Source organism: Thunnus albacares, chromosome 16 (assembly GCF_914725855.1).
Source record: "Thunnus albacares chromosome 16, fThuAlb1.1, whole genome shotgun sequence".
NCBI classification, from domain to species: domain Eukaryota; kingdom Metazoa; phylum Chordata; class Actinopteri; order Scombriformes; family Scombridae; genus Thunnus; species Thunnus albacares.
The window spans coordinates 21,841,506-21,856,810 of NC_058121.1; the positions used below are offsets into that span (position 1 = coordinate 21,841,506).

Here is a 15,305-nt window from a genome sequence, read left to right on the forward strand (position 1 = left end):
CAGTATAATCCTTGCAACGCTGACATATTTATCTCTTTTCTCCCTCATTTTGCTGTAAAAAGAAGGTGTGACAACAAGGTGTGACAGAAGGCTACATCAAAAGTGTGGTCATTTATCAGGTTTCCAAAATCTAATTAAGTTAAGATTATCAATACTGCCACAAGAGGTAGTTTAACCAATATTATTCCTTTTACATTCAAGAGCTCCATAGGAAAAAACACATTTTCTGCAGTTGTCGAGGCTCTCTGAAGCAACAGCAGACTGAGAGGTGTTTTAAACTTTTGGTAAAAAAAATGGTTGATGAAAAATCAAAAGTTTGTTTTTGCACGTTCGTAGAACTCAATAACTTGTTTGTTGGAGTGTTTTGTTATTGCATGTGTTTTAACCTGTCTTGCCTGACTTAAATATCAGCCGTCTCGCCTCTTTTCCCTTTAGAGAGGGTTAGGGTCAGGCTTTTTATCAATCATCAATCAAACTTTATTTATATAGTATCTTTCAAACAAATCAAATTCAGTGTTACTTCTGATAAAAGTACCAAAAGTAGAGCTGGAACAAATAGCCAATCAACAGAAAATTAACCAGCAACTCTTGTTTATCGATCAATTAAGTCATTTTTCTAAGTAAGAAGGACCAAATATTATCTTTTTCCAGCTTCTTAATTGTAAGGTTATATTGCTTTTCTTTGTTTTAAATGATAGTGAACCGATTTTTTTGGAGTTTTGGACTGTTGGTTGGACAAAACAAGACATTTGAAGACAATTTTTCCCCATTTTCTGACATTTTAATGTACTTGTTAGGCAGAAAAATTGACCCTGTGAGTGTTATGTTATTGTATATTGTATATATTAATATGTATGAATGTAGCTGGTGAAGGTAGAGCTCATTTTACCTGATTTATATTCTGTCGGTGTGGTTTAATCCATAATTAGCCATCATATTTTATAAACTGATCATATTGTTGTGTATATAAAATTTGCATATGCAGCAGCAACAGCTGTCAGATAAATGTAGTGAAGTAAAAAGTATAATATTTCCCTCTTAAGTGTAGTGTGTAGTGTGGTGCAGTAGGAGTCTGAAGTAACACAAAATGGAAATATTCAGTTGTTTACTTAAGCGCGCTACTTGAGTAAATGTATTTTCCAACACTGAGAGTCACTTATGATAATAATATGATAATATGATCCACTTGTGTTCTGCCAGCGGTCTCGATGTAGCTCTACATCTGAGAAGATAATCAGTTGAGTCAGCAGACCAGACAACAGCCCATAGAGTTCCTTTTATTAGATTAAATCACAACACAGGGAGTAGTGCAGCCATGTCGTCAGGGACACAATACATGCTACAAAAGAATCCTTGTACACGGTTGCCTTTGCTTACATTTGGTATCTTGATCGTAATAGCAATAATAGTAATAACAGAGTTGTAATTAGAAACATTGTCTGGCCAAAGATGTTCATGTAAAGAAGTTCAGATTACAAACTGACAGGGAGGGGGGAAGGAGGGGGGGGGGGGGGGGACAAGCCACGCTGCTGAGAAATGACGATGGACTGGGTATGCTGGGATCTTTATTGCGATACTGTGTATAATAACACATCACATCTCCTTCAGCTCATTAAAACACTGCAGTATTTAATGCAGGTTGGATGGTGTCTGCGGTGCTTTCAGACAGGGCCGACTAAACTTATTTAAAGATAAAAAGTGGGGCTTCCAGGTCATTTCCAAATCATTTCTCAGGAGGTACCACGCTTGACTGAACTTCTCTACATCTACTACGCATCAGTACGTGTACAATGTGTGAGAGAAGGGAGTAAAAAAGTACAAAAAGATTGACTGATCGGTAAGAGAGAAATACTTTTAAGGGTTGGGGTGGGATGCAAATCGTCCGACCTACTAAACAAGTGGCTTTACAGTGAGGGCTATCCTCTAGTGTACAATGAAATGCCATTCACTGCTCCTCTCAACTACTTTAGCACTCATTTACTTCCACTGAAAAAGACAAACAAGAATGAGTTAAAATGCTGCACAGGCCTTATTTCTGCTCTTCTTTCACACTCAAAGAGTCTAAAAAAAAAAAAAAAACCTCCTCTGATTTCATCGTTTTGATATGCAACCTGCAGGCTAATTTAAAAAGAGGATGTGACGGTGACATATAGGTTAAAACTTAGTTTGATAACAATGCTTAGAACCTCTCCAACTATACATGAATACGTTTTTTTTTCTTCTTCTTCTTTCTACTCTAATTGAACTCCAGCTAAAAGGGAAGCATTCATTCATTCTCCAGAGAATCCAGATTTAAATGTTTGATCTCGTTTGCCTCCAGCCCCTTTGCTTCTAAGTCAAAAATTTATCAATTTAGCTCTTTTATTTGTCTCTGCTGCTGGCTCGAAAATGATAGATTCCTCCACATTCAACTAATTTGTAATGAGATAGAGTGTCTAGATGCACAGGGGCATGGGGTTTAAGTTCTTAGCAACATATACTACAGCTAGTCTACGAGGAAACATGCTCCCACAGTTAAAGCAGTCAAAAGAAAATGTCTCGACAGATCACAAAAATTACATCCCATATGACAATACTTGCAGAAGGACCTACTGCAATGTGATTTTTTTTTTTTTAAATCCCCCTATTCAGTAAAAATCTTTTCTCACAAGTGTCAGCGCGCTGCTTTGATAAGGCTTTCTGTCTTCCATTACAGGATGCAAAATGAGGAGATTTTTTAAGGCAGAACCTAAAGGCATGCAAATTAACTACATTTACTTTTTTATTTATTTATTTTTTTTACCCGACAGTACAAGCATGTTTCGGAAGGAAAAGTTGGACAAATCCATCTCTTTGTATATCTAGAGCTAATATTTGAGACGATGGATAAGAGTGTCTTATTTGGAGGCAGATACATTATCATAGGAATTTGGTTCGGTTGACATTACTCAGTATTATGAAACACATACAGCTAGCGTCAGTAAACTTGGAACAATAAATAGAGTAGCGGCAAATTCAACGTAGCACATCACTGATGCGCAAGCTCCAGTAGAACGAAACTGTATGGAAAATACTTTGCACACTTCACATTTTGGCAGTTGATCTTTAAATAATTTAAATATATATTCATATTTATATATCTATATATATATTATTTGTGCGTGGTGTTGTGGTGAGAGATTGTGTGTGTGTGTGTGTGTGTGTGTGTGTGTGTGTGTGTGTTTGTGTAGTGCGAGTGTGCACCTGCAACTCTTGCACTCGCTCACTGTTTGTATGTTGTGTGTAGATCTTTTTATAGCAAATAACATTCTCATGCACACGAGTGTTTCAAACACAAGAAGCAGATCCATTGAAAGGTAGTCCAAGCATATTAATTTTTTTTTTTTCAGTGGAAATAGCTGCAAACTGAATGGAAGATGAAATTCTTTCTGTGCAGTCCGTGGCGGCTGGTGGAGCGCTCCGCTCGCCCTCCGGCTTATTTCTGGAGGTCACACTGCAGGAGTAATACGATGGACGGGTCGCTCTTGGCCGCCTCTTTGAACTCCTCCAGCGAGATCTGGTCATCGTTGTTCTTATCCATCTTGGAGAAGATCTTGTCCACCCTCTGCTCGGGCGTCAGGCCGTCCTCGTTCATTTTCATCATGATCACCGTGCCCACCATCTTGTAGATCGCCTGCAGGCAGAGAAAGAGAGCAGATTAAATCCCAGTTCCATTAACGGTGTCCGTGTTTCCTTCACAAGGAAAAACACTTTTAGTGAAATGAGACATCTCTTTCTCTAAACCATTATCTGAAGGGACGTCAGTTTCTCACAGCAGGAGCACAGCCAGCTTCAACTGTTCAGTTATTATATTATAGTTATTTGCACGAATAATATGATGGATGCACACTAACTGCGCCTACACGATGAGTTCTTTTTATTGATGTCCTCCCACATGACAAAACAGACATTTGCATTGCATTTCGCCTCTTGACAAGCATCCACACATCCATTAAAACCTGCACAGATCAGTCAAGCCACAGTTTTTGAGTGGACTCATTGCTCCGATGTTGAAAGCACATGAACCTTTTCTACTGGCAGCAGCTGTTTTTTAATTTATGAATTATGTCTGTCTGCATTTATACATATTGTAAAATCAATATTTAATTTGTTTAATTACATAATTTAATCATTATTTATTAAAGTTATGAGTACAATGTTATATAATTTGTAGAAATAATTTAGTAGCTTAAACTTTTTAGCGAAATGGAAATGATTTCATGTACATATATCTCACATTAAATTAAAGTAAGTAAATGCAAATGACAGACAGACACAGACAGATAATTAAACATGTTCATTACTGAATAACAAAAAACTCTCCTCCTCTTCCTGATTATATTATAACCCATAATACAGAGAGGAAGTACCCCAATTGCCTCGTCTTGCTTATGTTTCTTTCATCATATTCGTATTTATGAATAATTTGTATCTTGTCAAGGCGCTGCAGGCTCAAAACTGAGCCCTGTACTGTATAACCTTTAACTAGCTGCAAAAAAATAAATGAAAAAAAATCAAAAGTGCTACATTCATGAGACTCAGCAGGTTAAAACATCATACAAGGCATGTTGCAATGAAGGAGAGCCTTAAAGACATAGTTTGACATTTTGGGAAATCAGCTTATTCACGTTCTTGCCGAGAGTTAGATGAGAAGATAGACACAACTCTCTTGTTTGTCTGTTAAATGTGAAGCTACAGCTAACAGCTGGTTAGTTTAGCTTAGCACAAAGACTGGAAACAGGGGGGAACAGTTAGCCTGGTTCTGTCCAAAGGTGGCGATATCTGCCTACCAGCACCTCTGCTCACCGATTAACATGTTATATCTTGTTTGTTTAATCCATACAAAAAACTGAGCCAGACTAGCTGTTTCCCCTTGTTTCCAGTACTTCTTTGTGCTAAACTAGGTTTACTGGCTGCTGGATTTAGTTTAATGTGGCATTCATGCGGTGTCGGAATAATTGGAAAGTTGATGACGACTTCCTAAAAGTTGACATCATATATGCAGAAACATGTAGGTCGTGAGTAAATGTTTGGTTGATGGCAAGAAACTTTTTACTAATTCACATATTGCATATTGATTTTTTGTTCACATGTAATTTGTAATATGGTATTAGGTTGTAACTGTTAGTTGCTGTCCACGTAGAGTGACCTAGATTAGTTAGAAAAGTTAAGTATCAGTATTAACCTGATAACAAGTCAAGTAAAGCAATGTTTTAGTGGTTTTAGGGAAAGTACTGGTGCAGCAACAAGTCTGGGACAAAATACAACACATCTTCTTTGTAGTGTCCATGTTGTTTCCACATTATGACTTAAAAGCTCATGAACACACCAAAGTCGGAAGAGCGGCTTCCCAACTCGGGAAATGGGACCATCTGAGGAGCACGTGAATGCAGCATTACCTTACAGACATTAGAGAGCTATCAATCTTCTTATCTAACTCTTGGCAAGTAATGTCTTAAATGGCACCAGTTCAAGATATATCAAAAAAAAATTTAAGATAACTAATTCTTTTAAATTTAGTATATGGACCTGATTGCAGTTTGACTGAGAAAATAACAAATTGCATCCCTTTAACTCCCATCTGATTATTCTTTGCTGTCATACCTCGATGATCTCCAGCATCTCCACCCGTGTGATCTTGCCGTCTCCGTCCAGGTCGTACATGTTGAAAGCCCAGTTGAGTTTCTGCTCGAAGCTGCCTCGTGACGTGATGGACAACGCGCAGATGAACTCTCTGAAGTCGATGGTGCCATCGCCATTCTTGTCGAAGGTCCTGAAGGCGTGCTGGGCAAACTTGGACGCGTCACCGTAAGGGAAGAACTAGAAGGAAGAAGACAGAGGGTATAAGGTATAGTTCCTCATGAGGCAGGGTGACGCAGATCATGTTTCATATATAAAACTTCAGTAGAAATAAATGGGGTCAATATCAGATTTTGCCAGTTTTTGCCTTGAAGTGGCACATTAATAAAAACAGGAGGAGGTCATTTGGGGACATAATGACAAAGAATAATTTGCATTTAAATCAATGCACATTCATTACCCTCAGTAATTAGGTGACCTTTGATTTCCTGTTCTCATCCAATGCTTTAAAGCGCCACTGTTGCAAATTAGATTCAATTAGATTAGATTCAGTTTTATTGTCATTGTGCAGAGCACAGATACAGTATTCTTTTACAAATGAGTGCAGGAAAGTAAGTGCTACAGCATAAGTGATGCTATATCTTCCAATATGTACAGTGATGGACAGTGGAGAGTTACAATATACAAATATTATACATGTAAATATTTTAGATACATAGTGGACAGTGTTAGAGAATAAGAATGTACAGTATGAACAGCATATGCACCTTTGGTTAAGTATGCAGAATATAAACAACATGTGTATAGTTGGTTATATGTACAGTAACATTATTTGAACAGATGTGCAAAATATGAACAGTGCAAATTATATGCTCATTAAAGTACTGTAAATAGTGCAGTAATGAGTGTAATGATGCTATTAGACTGGTGGTGCAGAGTTCAGCAGGGTCACAGCCTCAGGGATCAGGAAAGAAGCTCTTTCTGAGCCTACTGGTGCGGAAGCGGAGGCTCCTGTAATGACTGCTGGATGGGAGGAGGATGAAAAGTCCATGGTTAGGTTGAGAGACATCCTTGATGATGTTTCTCGCCCTCCCCAGGCGGCACGCCACGCAGCCAGGTGCTGAACCTCATCCCTGTAGGCCATCTCATCGTCACCTCTGATCAGACATACCACCGTGGTGTCATCTGCAAACTCGGTCATGTCACCCATGACTGAGTTCCTGTCTATAGCTCAAACACCATAGTCAAGTTTGCAGATGACACCACGGTGGCATGTCTGATCAGAGGTGACGATGAGATGGCCGACAGGGATGAGGTTCAGCACCTGGCTGCGTGGTGTGCCGCCTGGGGAGGGCGAGAAACTTCAGGGAGTACAGAGGAGGGCTCAGCACGCAGCCTTGTGGCACCCCGGTTGTCTCACTTAACAGACTGGAATCCAGTTGCAGAGGGATGTGATGATACCAATCTGGCTAAGCTTGGAGGGGATCACAGTGTTAAATGATGCACTGGAGTCAATGAACACCATTCTGTGTTTATGACTGTCCAAGTGGGTCAGGGCAGAGTTGAGTGCCGTGGTGATGGCGTTATCTGTTGACCTTTTGTAGCAGTGGGCAAACTGGTGTGAGCCCAGTGTAGTAGGCAGACAGGATTTCAGTCTCTAGAAGCATTTGGCAATGATGGGGTGAGTGCGACAGGATGGAAGTCATTCAGGTCCGTAGCAGCGTTGATGTCTGTGATTGACTGTATATCATGCCACTTGCACCAGGGGTCAGAGGAGTTGAAGTGCTCTTCAATCTGCTGTTTATAACAGTGTTTAGCCTGTGAGGTTCCCCTCCTCAGGTTGGCCCTGGCTGAGCTGTAAGTCTCCAGACCTGATGGTTCATCCAGGGCTTCTGATTTGATCAAATATTATCATTGCTCTGTGAATTCATACGTATATGTGTGTATGTATGAAATTCTAGTAGCAATGTAGTTTTATTGATCCGTGAAGGTAAGTAATCTTTTCTCTTAGGCCCTACACAGGAAGGTCAGGGTCTCAGAGTCTCCTTCCTGACATATTGGGCTTGAATATTAGTCCTCCAGTAAGAGGACGCCTCCCTACTCACAACTTCACCTTGAAGCACTCTCCTGCTGCGTCTGTATGCAGATTTGACATGTTATGATTTTACAGCCCATGAAATCTGTAAAATACAGGTCGTCACCTTGAGGCTAAAGAAACTCAGCTTTGATGGCTCCTGTGGGGCTGTCAAATCGATATTCTTACTGTGTTACCATCAAATTTAAACTTGGCACAGGATTTAAATTACCTGTCTGTTTTACTCCAATTTCCAAATGGGCTGCAACAACAGTTATCAATTACCATGGATTAAACTCAATTAATCGATCGTTTTGTCTATTAAGTGTCGGACTGTGATAAAAAAAGCTAACAAAAACAAAATACTTAATAATTGAGAAGTTGGAACTAGGAAATATTGAAATGAAAAATGACAATTTATCGATGATCAAAATAATTGCATTGTTATTTTTCTGTTGATTGACAAATTGATGAATCAACTGATTGTTTCAGCTCTAGATGACTGTGACTCATTGACGGGTTGATCCTCTGAAGCCTTCAAGATCTCCAAATATATAAATATGTGTAATAAAAAGCATTTTCAATTAGATGTGACTGTGCAGACCAATACCAGGATTAAATGGGACAACAGTACTGGAGAATTTCTGAATTAAAATCAAACTAAAACCATGTAAAAACGGTCACAGGGTGAAAGTTAAATAGGTTAAAGCCAAACAATTTAATTTTTCCCTTCCCTTTGTAGGGAAGGACGTAGCAAAGATGGAATTTACTCGACCTTGATCTGTTTTTGTCCGATGAAGCCCAACTCTACTGTAAATAATTTAGTAAACGCTATGGATCAACTTTGTTCTCAGAATTGGCTAAAACTTAAACCTCTCTGCATGTCGGAGGTTCAAGTCATCCATGTGATCGCTGCATCCCTGCTTAACATGTACACAAGGTCAGAGGTTAATGCAGTAACTCCGTGGATGACCGCTGAGCCCCTGCTCGGCTCATCATCCACTGTAGCCCGTGAGCCCTGTGGGTGGTTGTGAGAAGCCGAACGATTCATTAGACATAACCTTCCACTTGACCTCTCCAGTAAAAGTTCTAAGAGCCGATGGGTAATGTAAGCTGAGCGAGGCTGCTCTCCGAGGACTTGTGTAAACAAAAGAGAGCTGATGGCAAACCAAACAAACTGGACTGAATATCGTTGTGCTCTAAAATATTAAATTCAGTTTTATTATGTGAGGAAATAATTCTTTAAAAAACAGTCCAGTCATGGTTGGATATATATATAAACTGTAAATTCAACATCTTGATGGAAGATTGAAGCAAAGGACTCAAAGATAAAAGGAGAATCAGATGCTTTTGAACCTTGTGTTGCCCCTTTAGCTCTTGTTTGCTCAAACTTAGTGAACGCTGAAAGCATGAATTTGTAAAGTCAAGGCGAATCAAAGTAAATATCAACAGATCTGCTTGTACTGACATTTGCAGGTCTAAATAACGAGAAGGAGCTGAGGAACTAAACCTTTTCAAGATAAATTTAGTAAGTGAGAAAGGTTTCTACCGTTAAATATCTCAAAGCTGCATTAATTGACTTTTTGGCCATTTGAGGGCAGCAGAAGCAAGCTGTAAACACAACACTGACATACTGTATTATCATCTTTTAAGTTAATACAGTGAGCATGTTAGCAAACAGTTGCCTATTTACACATCCAGCAGACACAGAACATCATTAGCATTCATTTCAAGTCGTGTTTCTGGCCATATGATTAATGGTTTCATTCTCTTTTTAGTTCTGTTTTGTTCTCAAGCAACAATGAACGCAAATATCAAAATATGCCTTTTGATGCTAGGCAAGTATTATAGTTGTGTTTTTGGGCTTTTTCACTGAAACTGCGGCCAAAAACAACACTGATGAGAGTGAATCAAAAAAGCAAAGTTGCGGGCCATAAAACTAAAACAATGACTTCAATTAAACACTCTGTAGAGCAGAGGGGAACCGCTGTCAGATTCTCTGTGGGTTCATCACTACAAGTCGAGCACATCACATTACATGTAATCACTTGATCTATTGCCACTTTAATAATATAAATTGTAGCAGTTTTTAACTCCAAAAAAAAAAAGAAGCCAGAACTTTCAGAGGAGTTGGAAAAAATGTGCTGCAGCTTCACGCAGCAATCAGTTGGAGGCACGTGTACTTTCGTTTCAGGCGGTACAAGCCTGTTCTACACTGTGTCCTTGCCCATGTGTGTAGCAGACAGTCTCATCACATGCAGAAAAAGGTGAGGACGCTGCCCCAGCCTCTCCTAAGAGTAACTGCTGCAGCACACAAACTGTCTGGAGTCACGACGGGGGGGGTGGGGTGGGGGGGGGGGGGGGGGGGGGGGGGGGGGGGGGGGGGGGGGGGGGGGGGGGGGGGGCAAGTTGAGGCCATGAATCCTAATGGGAAACGAGATGGATGCAATAGAATGGGGATAATGAAGGGGAGAGGTAGAAGAGTGACGCAGAGAGAACGAGGAGGAGGATAAAGGAGACAGGGTTAGACAGTGAAAGTCAGTTTGGATTGCAAAAACCACCTCTTCTGTAATAAGGTCCCACCTGTGTAAATCCTGCTGCAGCAACAAACCGATCAGACTGCAGTGCTCAGACAGGACGAGCAAAGAGATGAGGAGAGACAGAAGTATGAAAACAGAAAAGATGGAGGAGGGAACTAAAATGAGTGCGACAGAGATAGAGCTCATCCCCCACCCGCCTGTGAATCCAGGTCTCTATCTGCCCTCCTGCTCCGAAGAAGCCAAACTAATCTGAGGAGGGAAAACCCCTCGGGATGCAGGGCAAGTGCAAAGCTGCCAGGAATGCACAGGACACAATGCCTGATGCTTTTCTGCACAAATGCGACGTGGCTCCCTCCCACGAGCGCTGCCTCCTGACCCTGTATGGCCCTGCCTCGGCTCAGGCGCCCCGGCTCTGGAGGAGCAGGACAAGAAGGAGGCATGTGGACGGGACGACGTGGGAGAGTTGACGAGAGGAGAGAGGATCGAGGAGGAAAGGTGTCACGGAAGTGATGTGGGGAGAAATGTTGAAGGGGGAGGGAAGGTGTAAGGAGGGAAAAGAAAGCCGCTGTGGCCCCTTGACAATCTGGCAAGTTATGAAACACTTTATGTAAAAACAGAGAGGAGGAAGAAAGAGACAGAAAGTGGGACAGGGGGAGTGAGACTGTGTTTTTCTTTCCTGTTTCTGCTCAAAGCATTGAGACGTCAGAGAAGAACACAGCAACAGACAGGAAAGACAACAAAACCTTCACTAGATGGCACACGATTGCCATTTAACAACCAGAACGAGCCGGTCAGGACTGTTTCCTCGCCTTTACAGCTATGGATATTAGGCTGTTAACATTTCCATTAAGTCTTATTCCGATCTTGATTTGGCTCCCGTTTGCCGTTACGGCTGTTTGATATGGCTGTTTGGAGTCGGCCATCAAAGGACAGGCTGAATGCCAGACCATTTCTGTCCACTCAGGAAAGAGCCAGGCAGACAGGCACAGCTGGCTTAATAAAGGCTAATGTCACCATGTTCGTGTGTGCGAGGCCTGTTCTGTCGAACAGATACCCCAACCCTAACGCGCACACACACACACACACCCAAAACACGCTGCTGTTAAGTGGAACATTAAAGCCTCCGTAATCAGCCTGCAAGCTGGCACTGGTGCTGATCCAAAAACTAGGAGAGGGATAGCCAGAGAGGTGGAGAAAAAAAAAAGGAAAAGAGGGAAAGAAGGAGGGAAATAGACAGCGAGAAAGAGACACACTTAAACGAAGGCCTTTTCACACAAAAACAAAACAGCGGCTGGCTGCAAGATCATAGAACAGATGAATATTGCAGCTCGAAACACTGCTGATGAGACGGCACAAAGACAGCAATCATCAAACGAGAAGCTCATCAGTAATAAATGACAAAGTGTTTGGTTTGAAAATAACTTCCGAGTTAGGTAACAAGAGATGTTCAGCCGTGCGATCCAGATTTGTGTTTTTTTTTTTTTTTTAGTCGCCAGCTCGACAGATAACAGCTAAGCTGGACAGACATCTTGCAGCTTAAAAGCTTCCAGTGATGAGCTCGCGAGGGTCAGGATTTAAACGCGATGAAGATTTATTTACTATATGCACATTCTGTTGCAGTTCGGCGAGCTGCAGATTGCATGTAACAGGATTATTGTTATCTGAGTACCAAAAAAATGAAAAAAAAAAAAAAATGTAAATGTAAGCTTTTATAAGTGAAACTGATCTGAAGCAGCAGTAAGTCATTTCTGAGTCTTTCTGGCTCTGCAGCATCACATAGATGTAGTTCTGAGTGTCACTCCTCACTCACTATGACATCCTGCTGTCATAAAGCAATATGGATCAGTTTGTTGATTCACTCTAATGATCATTAAATAATGATTACAGTCACTATGACTTGATCTATTGATTGTTTTATCAGTTAATTGATTCATCATTTAGTTTATATAACAGAAATTCCTACCACTAGTAACCAGAGCCAAAGATTTTATGTAGAGATTTATTATTTGGTTCAGCAGCCAAAAACCTCTAAAGTCTACATTTCATAATCATACAAAACAAGTATAAGTAAGCTTGTCTTCTAGCACTCTTAAAGCTGTAATAAGATGTCAGATGATCTTTTAGCTCTACGGAGAGTTTCAGCTCATTGTTTTGGTTTATTGCCCCAAATTACACCGTCTTGATTAGTTCGGTTTAACTACCTCATTTCAAGCTGCAGTAGACAGTAAAAAAGACTAGTTAGCAAGTAGCTGGTGAACATAGTGGAGCATTTAGCAGCTAAAGAGCCAGAATTTACAGTGTAAGTAAGTACTGCCATGCTATAATCTCTGCCTGAAGAAAGAAAAGGCTGCTTTTTAGTTTTCTCAACAAAAAAAAGGGTTTTATTTGGTTCGTACAAAGTTATATAAAAACCTGAGACAATAATACAGAATTTATGATGTTGTCAGCTGCATTACGGTATTGTTTGTGTATGCATCATTACCCGTGAATGCCTTGTGCTCATGTTTGCAATAGAGAGCTGAAGTGAAACTGGAACTTCTGGGTTCTGTTCCCGAAGGAAGAAAACCTCATTTAAAATCCCATTCACACTTGAAATAACACTAATTAGTTAAAATCCAGCCTCGGAACATAAACTTACTCAACGCTATATTGTGTGTTTCACTCCGTATGTCTTGTTAAAAACTAATCTAATATTGTTGTTTGTATAATATTTCTGTTCATAGCGGCCTTTAACAAACACGAGTTCCTACAATCCACAGACCTCCGTGGGCTAAACGCTGCAGCTCGATGAAAGCAGTGAGTATATAAATCTTCTGCATATGGACGAAACCGTGTTACGATGACCGAGTACCTGTGCCGTCTTGCTGGTTAATTTTCCTGTGAGCTATAGCTTTTTTTATACTCACAAGGTAATTGTTGCAGTAAGTGCTGTAGTCGATGTCTTAGAATATGGACAGTAAACCCCAGAAACGCGCTTATTTTTTCAGAAAGACTGATGAAAGAAATGCTGCATAAGAGATTGCACTGCATTACAGAAGCTACTGGACTGTCGGCTCACCACTATAAATGTGAATACATCAAATGAGTATTGCTAAAAAAAAAAAAATCCAGCCATAAAAACTATCAAAAATTGTGTGTTCTGTATTATTTATTTTATTTTTCAATCTTTGTTCATTGGGTTTCAGAGCATACAATTCACATTTTAAAAGGGTTTTTATCTCTTTTCCCTTTTAATTGGCACTTTTGTAATCATGAAGACATAAAAAACTCCTTACATGTTTGCACACACACACACAAACACACATACACACACCATCTCCCTACGAGTGATCATTCATGCACTCAATGTACCATAACGCCTGCCCTGGACCGCTGCCACGATGATGCAACCCTCTATTTTCCACTGATACGTGACTGTCAGATTCTGAATCCAGATCCATCCCCCCTCCATATCTCTGTGTTCTCTGCGCTGCTCCCACAGTCCAGAGACGCACGCTTAAAACATGACCAACACACACACACACACACACACACACTCACATGTGCACACTTCTGAGAGCCTCAGAGCACATTTGTCTCCGGGTTCACTCTCACTAAACAATATGAATGGTTCAATATAATTTTACCCCATTACTAAATGTTATCATTACCTGTAGGACGAGTGCCAAAAGAAAAATGAATCCCTCATTTTAACAGCTCAGTAACCATCAAACAGACTCAACTGGAGCGTCAGAGAATAGAGAATAGTACACAGTAAAATTGAATACGTTAGAATAGATCTGAACTGTACATCTAATTAGATTTATTAATATTTCCACTCAGCTTTCATGGTGCCTACAAGGTCATATCTCTTCTCTTAAAGGTCCTACAGGACTCTGCTCTCTCTCTCTACTGTTACCAATAGGTAGCAGGTTTGCCATTGGCTATTCAACTCCCCAGCACACAAGCACATGTTTTAGAGGTCAGTCTGAGACTGTTACTTGCCCTTCAAAGCACTTGAGGTCTGTATTTTCCCATAAGTGATACACTCAAAAATGAAGCTTTAGCTCTGACTTGTTTCTTACGGTTTCTGTCATTCTTCTGCGGCACCAGAGGGCTGTGTAAATAAAGCCTTATGTTTCATGCATCCCCTTGCTAACATTGTCAGATGCAGTCAAGCCCATTTGGAGACACACACTAGCAGGGCTTGGCTTGACAGCACTGGCTGTCTCCGCATATGGCTGTTTACATTGCTTCGTCAAAGCGTCGATTAGATGCTACTTCACCGAGCAGAAAGCAACGGCCAGAGAGGGGAGACAGAGAAAGGGAATACATGCGTAATCCATTGCTGGAGTATTTGTGTGTTTGTCTGTGTGTGTGTGTGTGTGTGTGTCTGTGTGAGAGAGAGATGGAGCCTTTGTGTGCTCTTACATAAACCCTCAGTGACATGCCAGGCGTATACAGAAACCCAGCCAGCGCGCTGCTGTAGATGCTACTGCTTCCAAGCCTCCAGGGTCTGCACAGATGCAAGACACACACACACACATTTTCAATCCACTCTGCGCTGTAAAATGCATTTTTAATCATCCTCTTGTTACCATCAAATGGGCATCTGCTGCGATATCAGTGTCGCCAAAGCTAAACAAGTTAGAAGCAGATCTGAAACAATTACTCGATTAATTGATCAATCAATAAATAGATTACTTAAGTAATTTTTCTTTTAGCTGCCAGCTTCTCAAATATGAATATTTGATGTTTTTTTTTTCCTCTACAATATTCAACGCAATATTTTTGGGAAGTTGCTCAGACAAAAAAGGCAATTTGATATGTCAACTTTTATTTTTTTTACCATTTTATAACTTTTTTTAAATAAAATAACGAATAATCAGTTATTCAGAAAGATATAAATAATCGAAAATATCATTAGTTTAAGTCCTAGTCAGCAGTAATTCATCTCTGAGAATATTTTTAGCAATAACTTCTAAAATAAGTGCTTCACTTTATTCTAATCTAATTAAACATTATGAAAAAACCTCTGTGGCTACTTGTATCATGCTGATACACATTTTACACACAGTGTGCTTATACGCAGAGACGAGTTTAAATTCTCTAAA

General features: G+C 40.3%; 1 protein-coding gene across 2 annotated transcripts in view; it reads right to left on the reverse strand.

Moving 5' to 3' along the window:
• Positions 1-1,256: 1,256 nt before the first annotated feature.
• Positions 1,257-15,305, reverse strand: part of vsnl1a (visinin-like 1a) — a 42,772-nt gene continuing 28,723 nt past the window's right edge. For both annotated transcript variants that reach the window (XM_044376660.1, XM_044376659.1), the window contains exons 3-4: positions 5,623-5,838; positions 1,257-3,652 (exon numbers count right to left, since the gene is read on the reverse strand). In XM_044376660.1, coding sequence (XP_044232595.1) covers positions 3,455-3,652; positions 5,623-5,838 — 414 coding nt within the window. In that variant the 3' untranslated portion in view covers positions 1,257-3,454. The remainder of the gene's footprint in view (positions 3,653-5,622; positions 5,839-15,305) is intronic.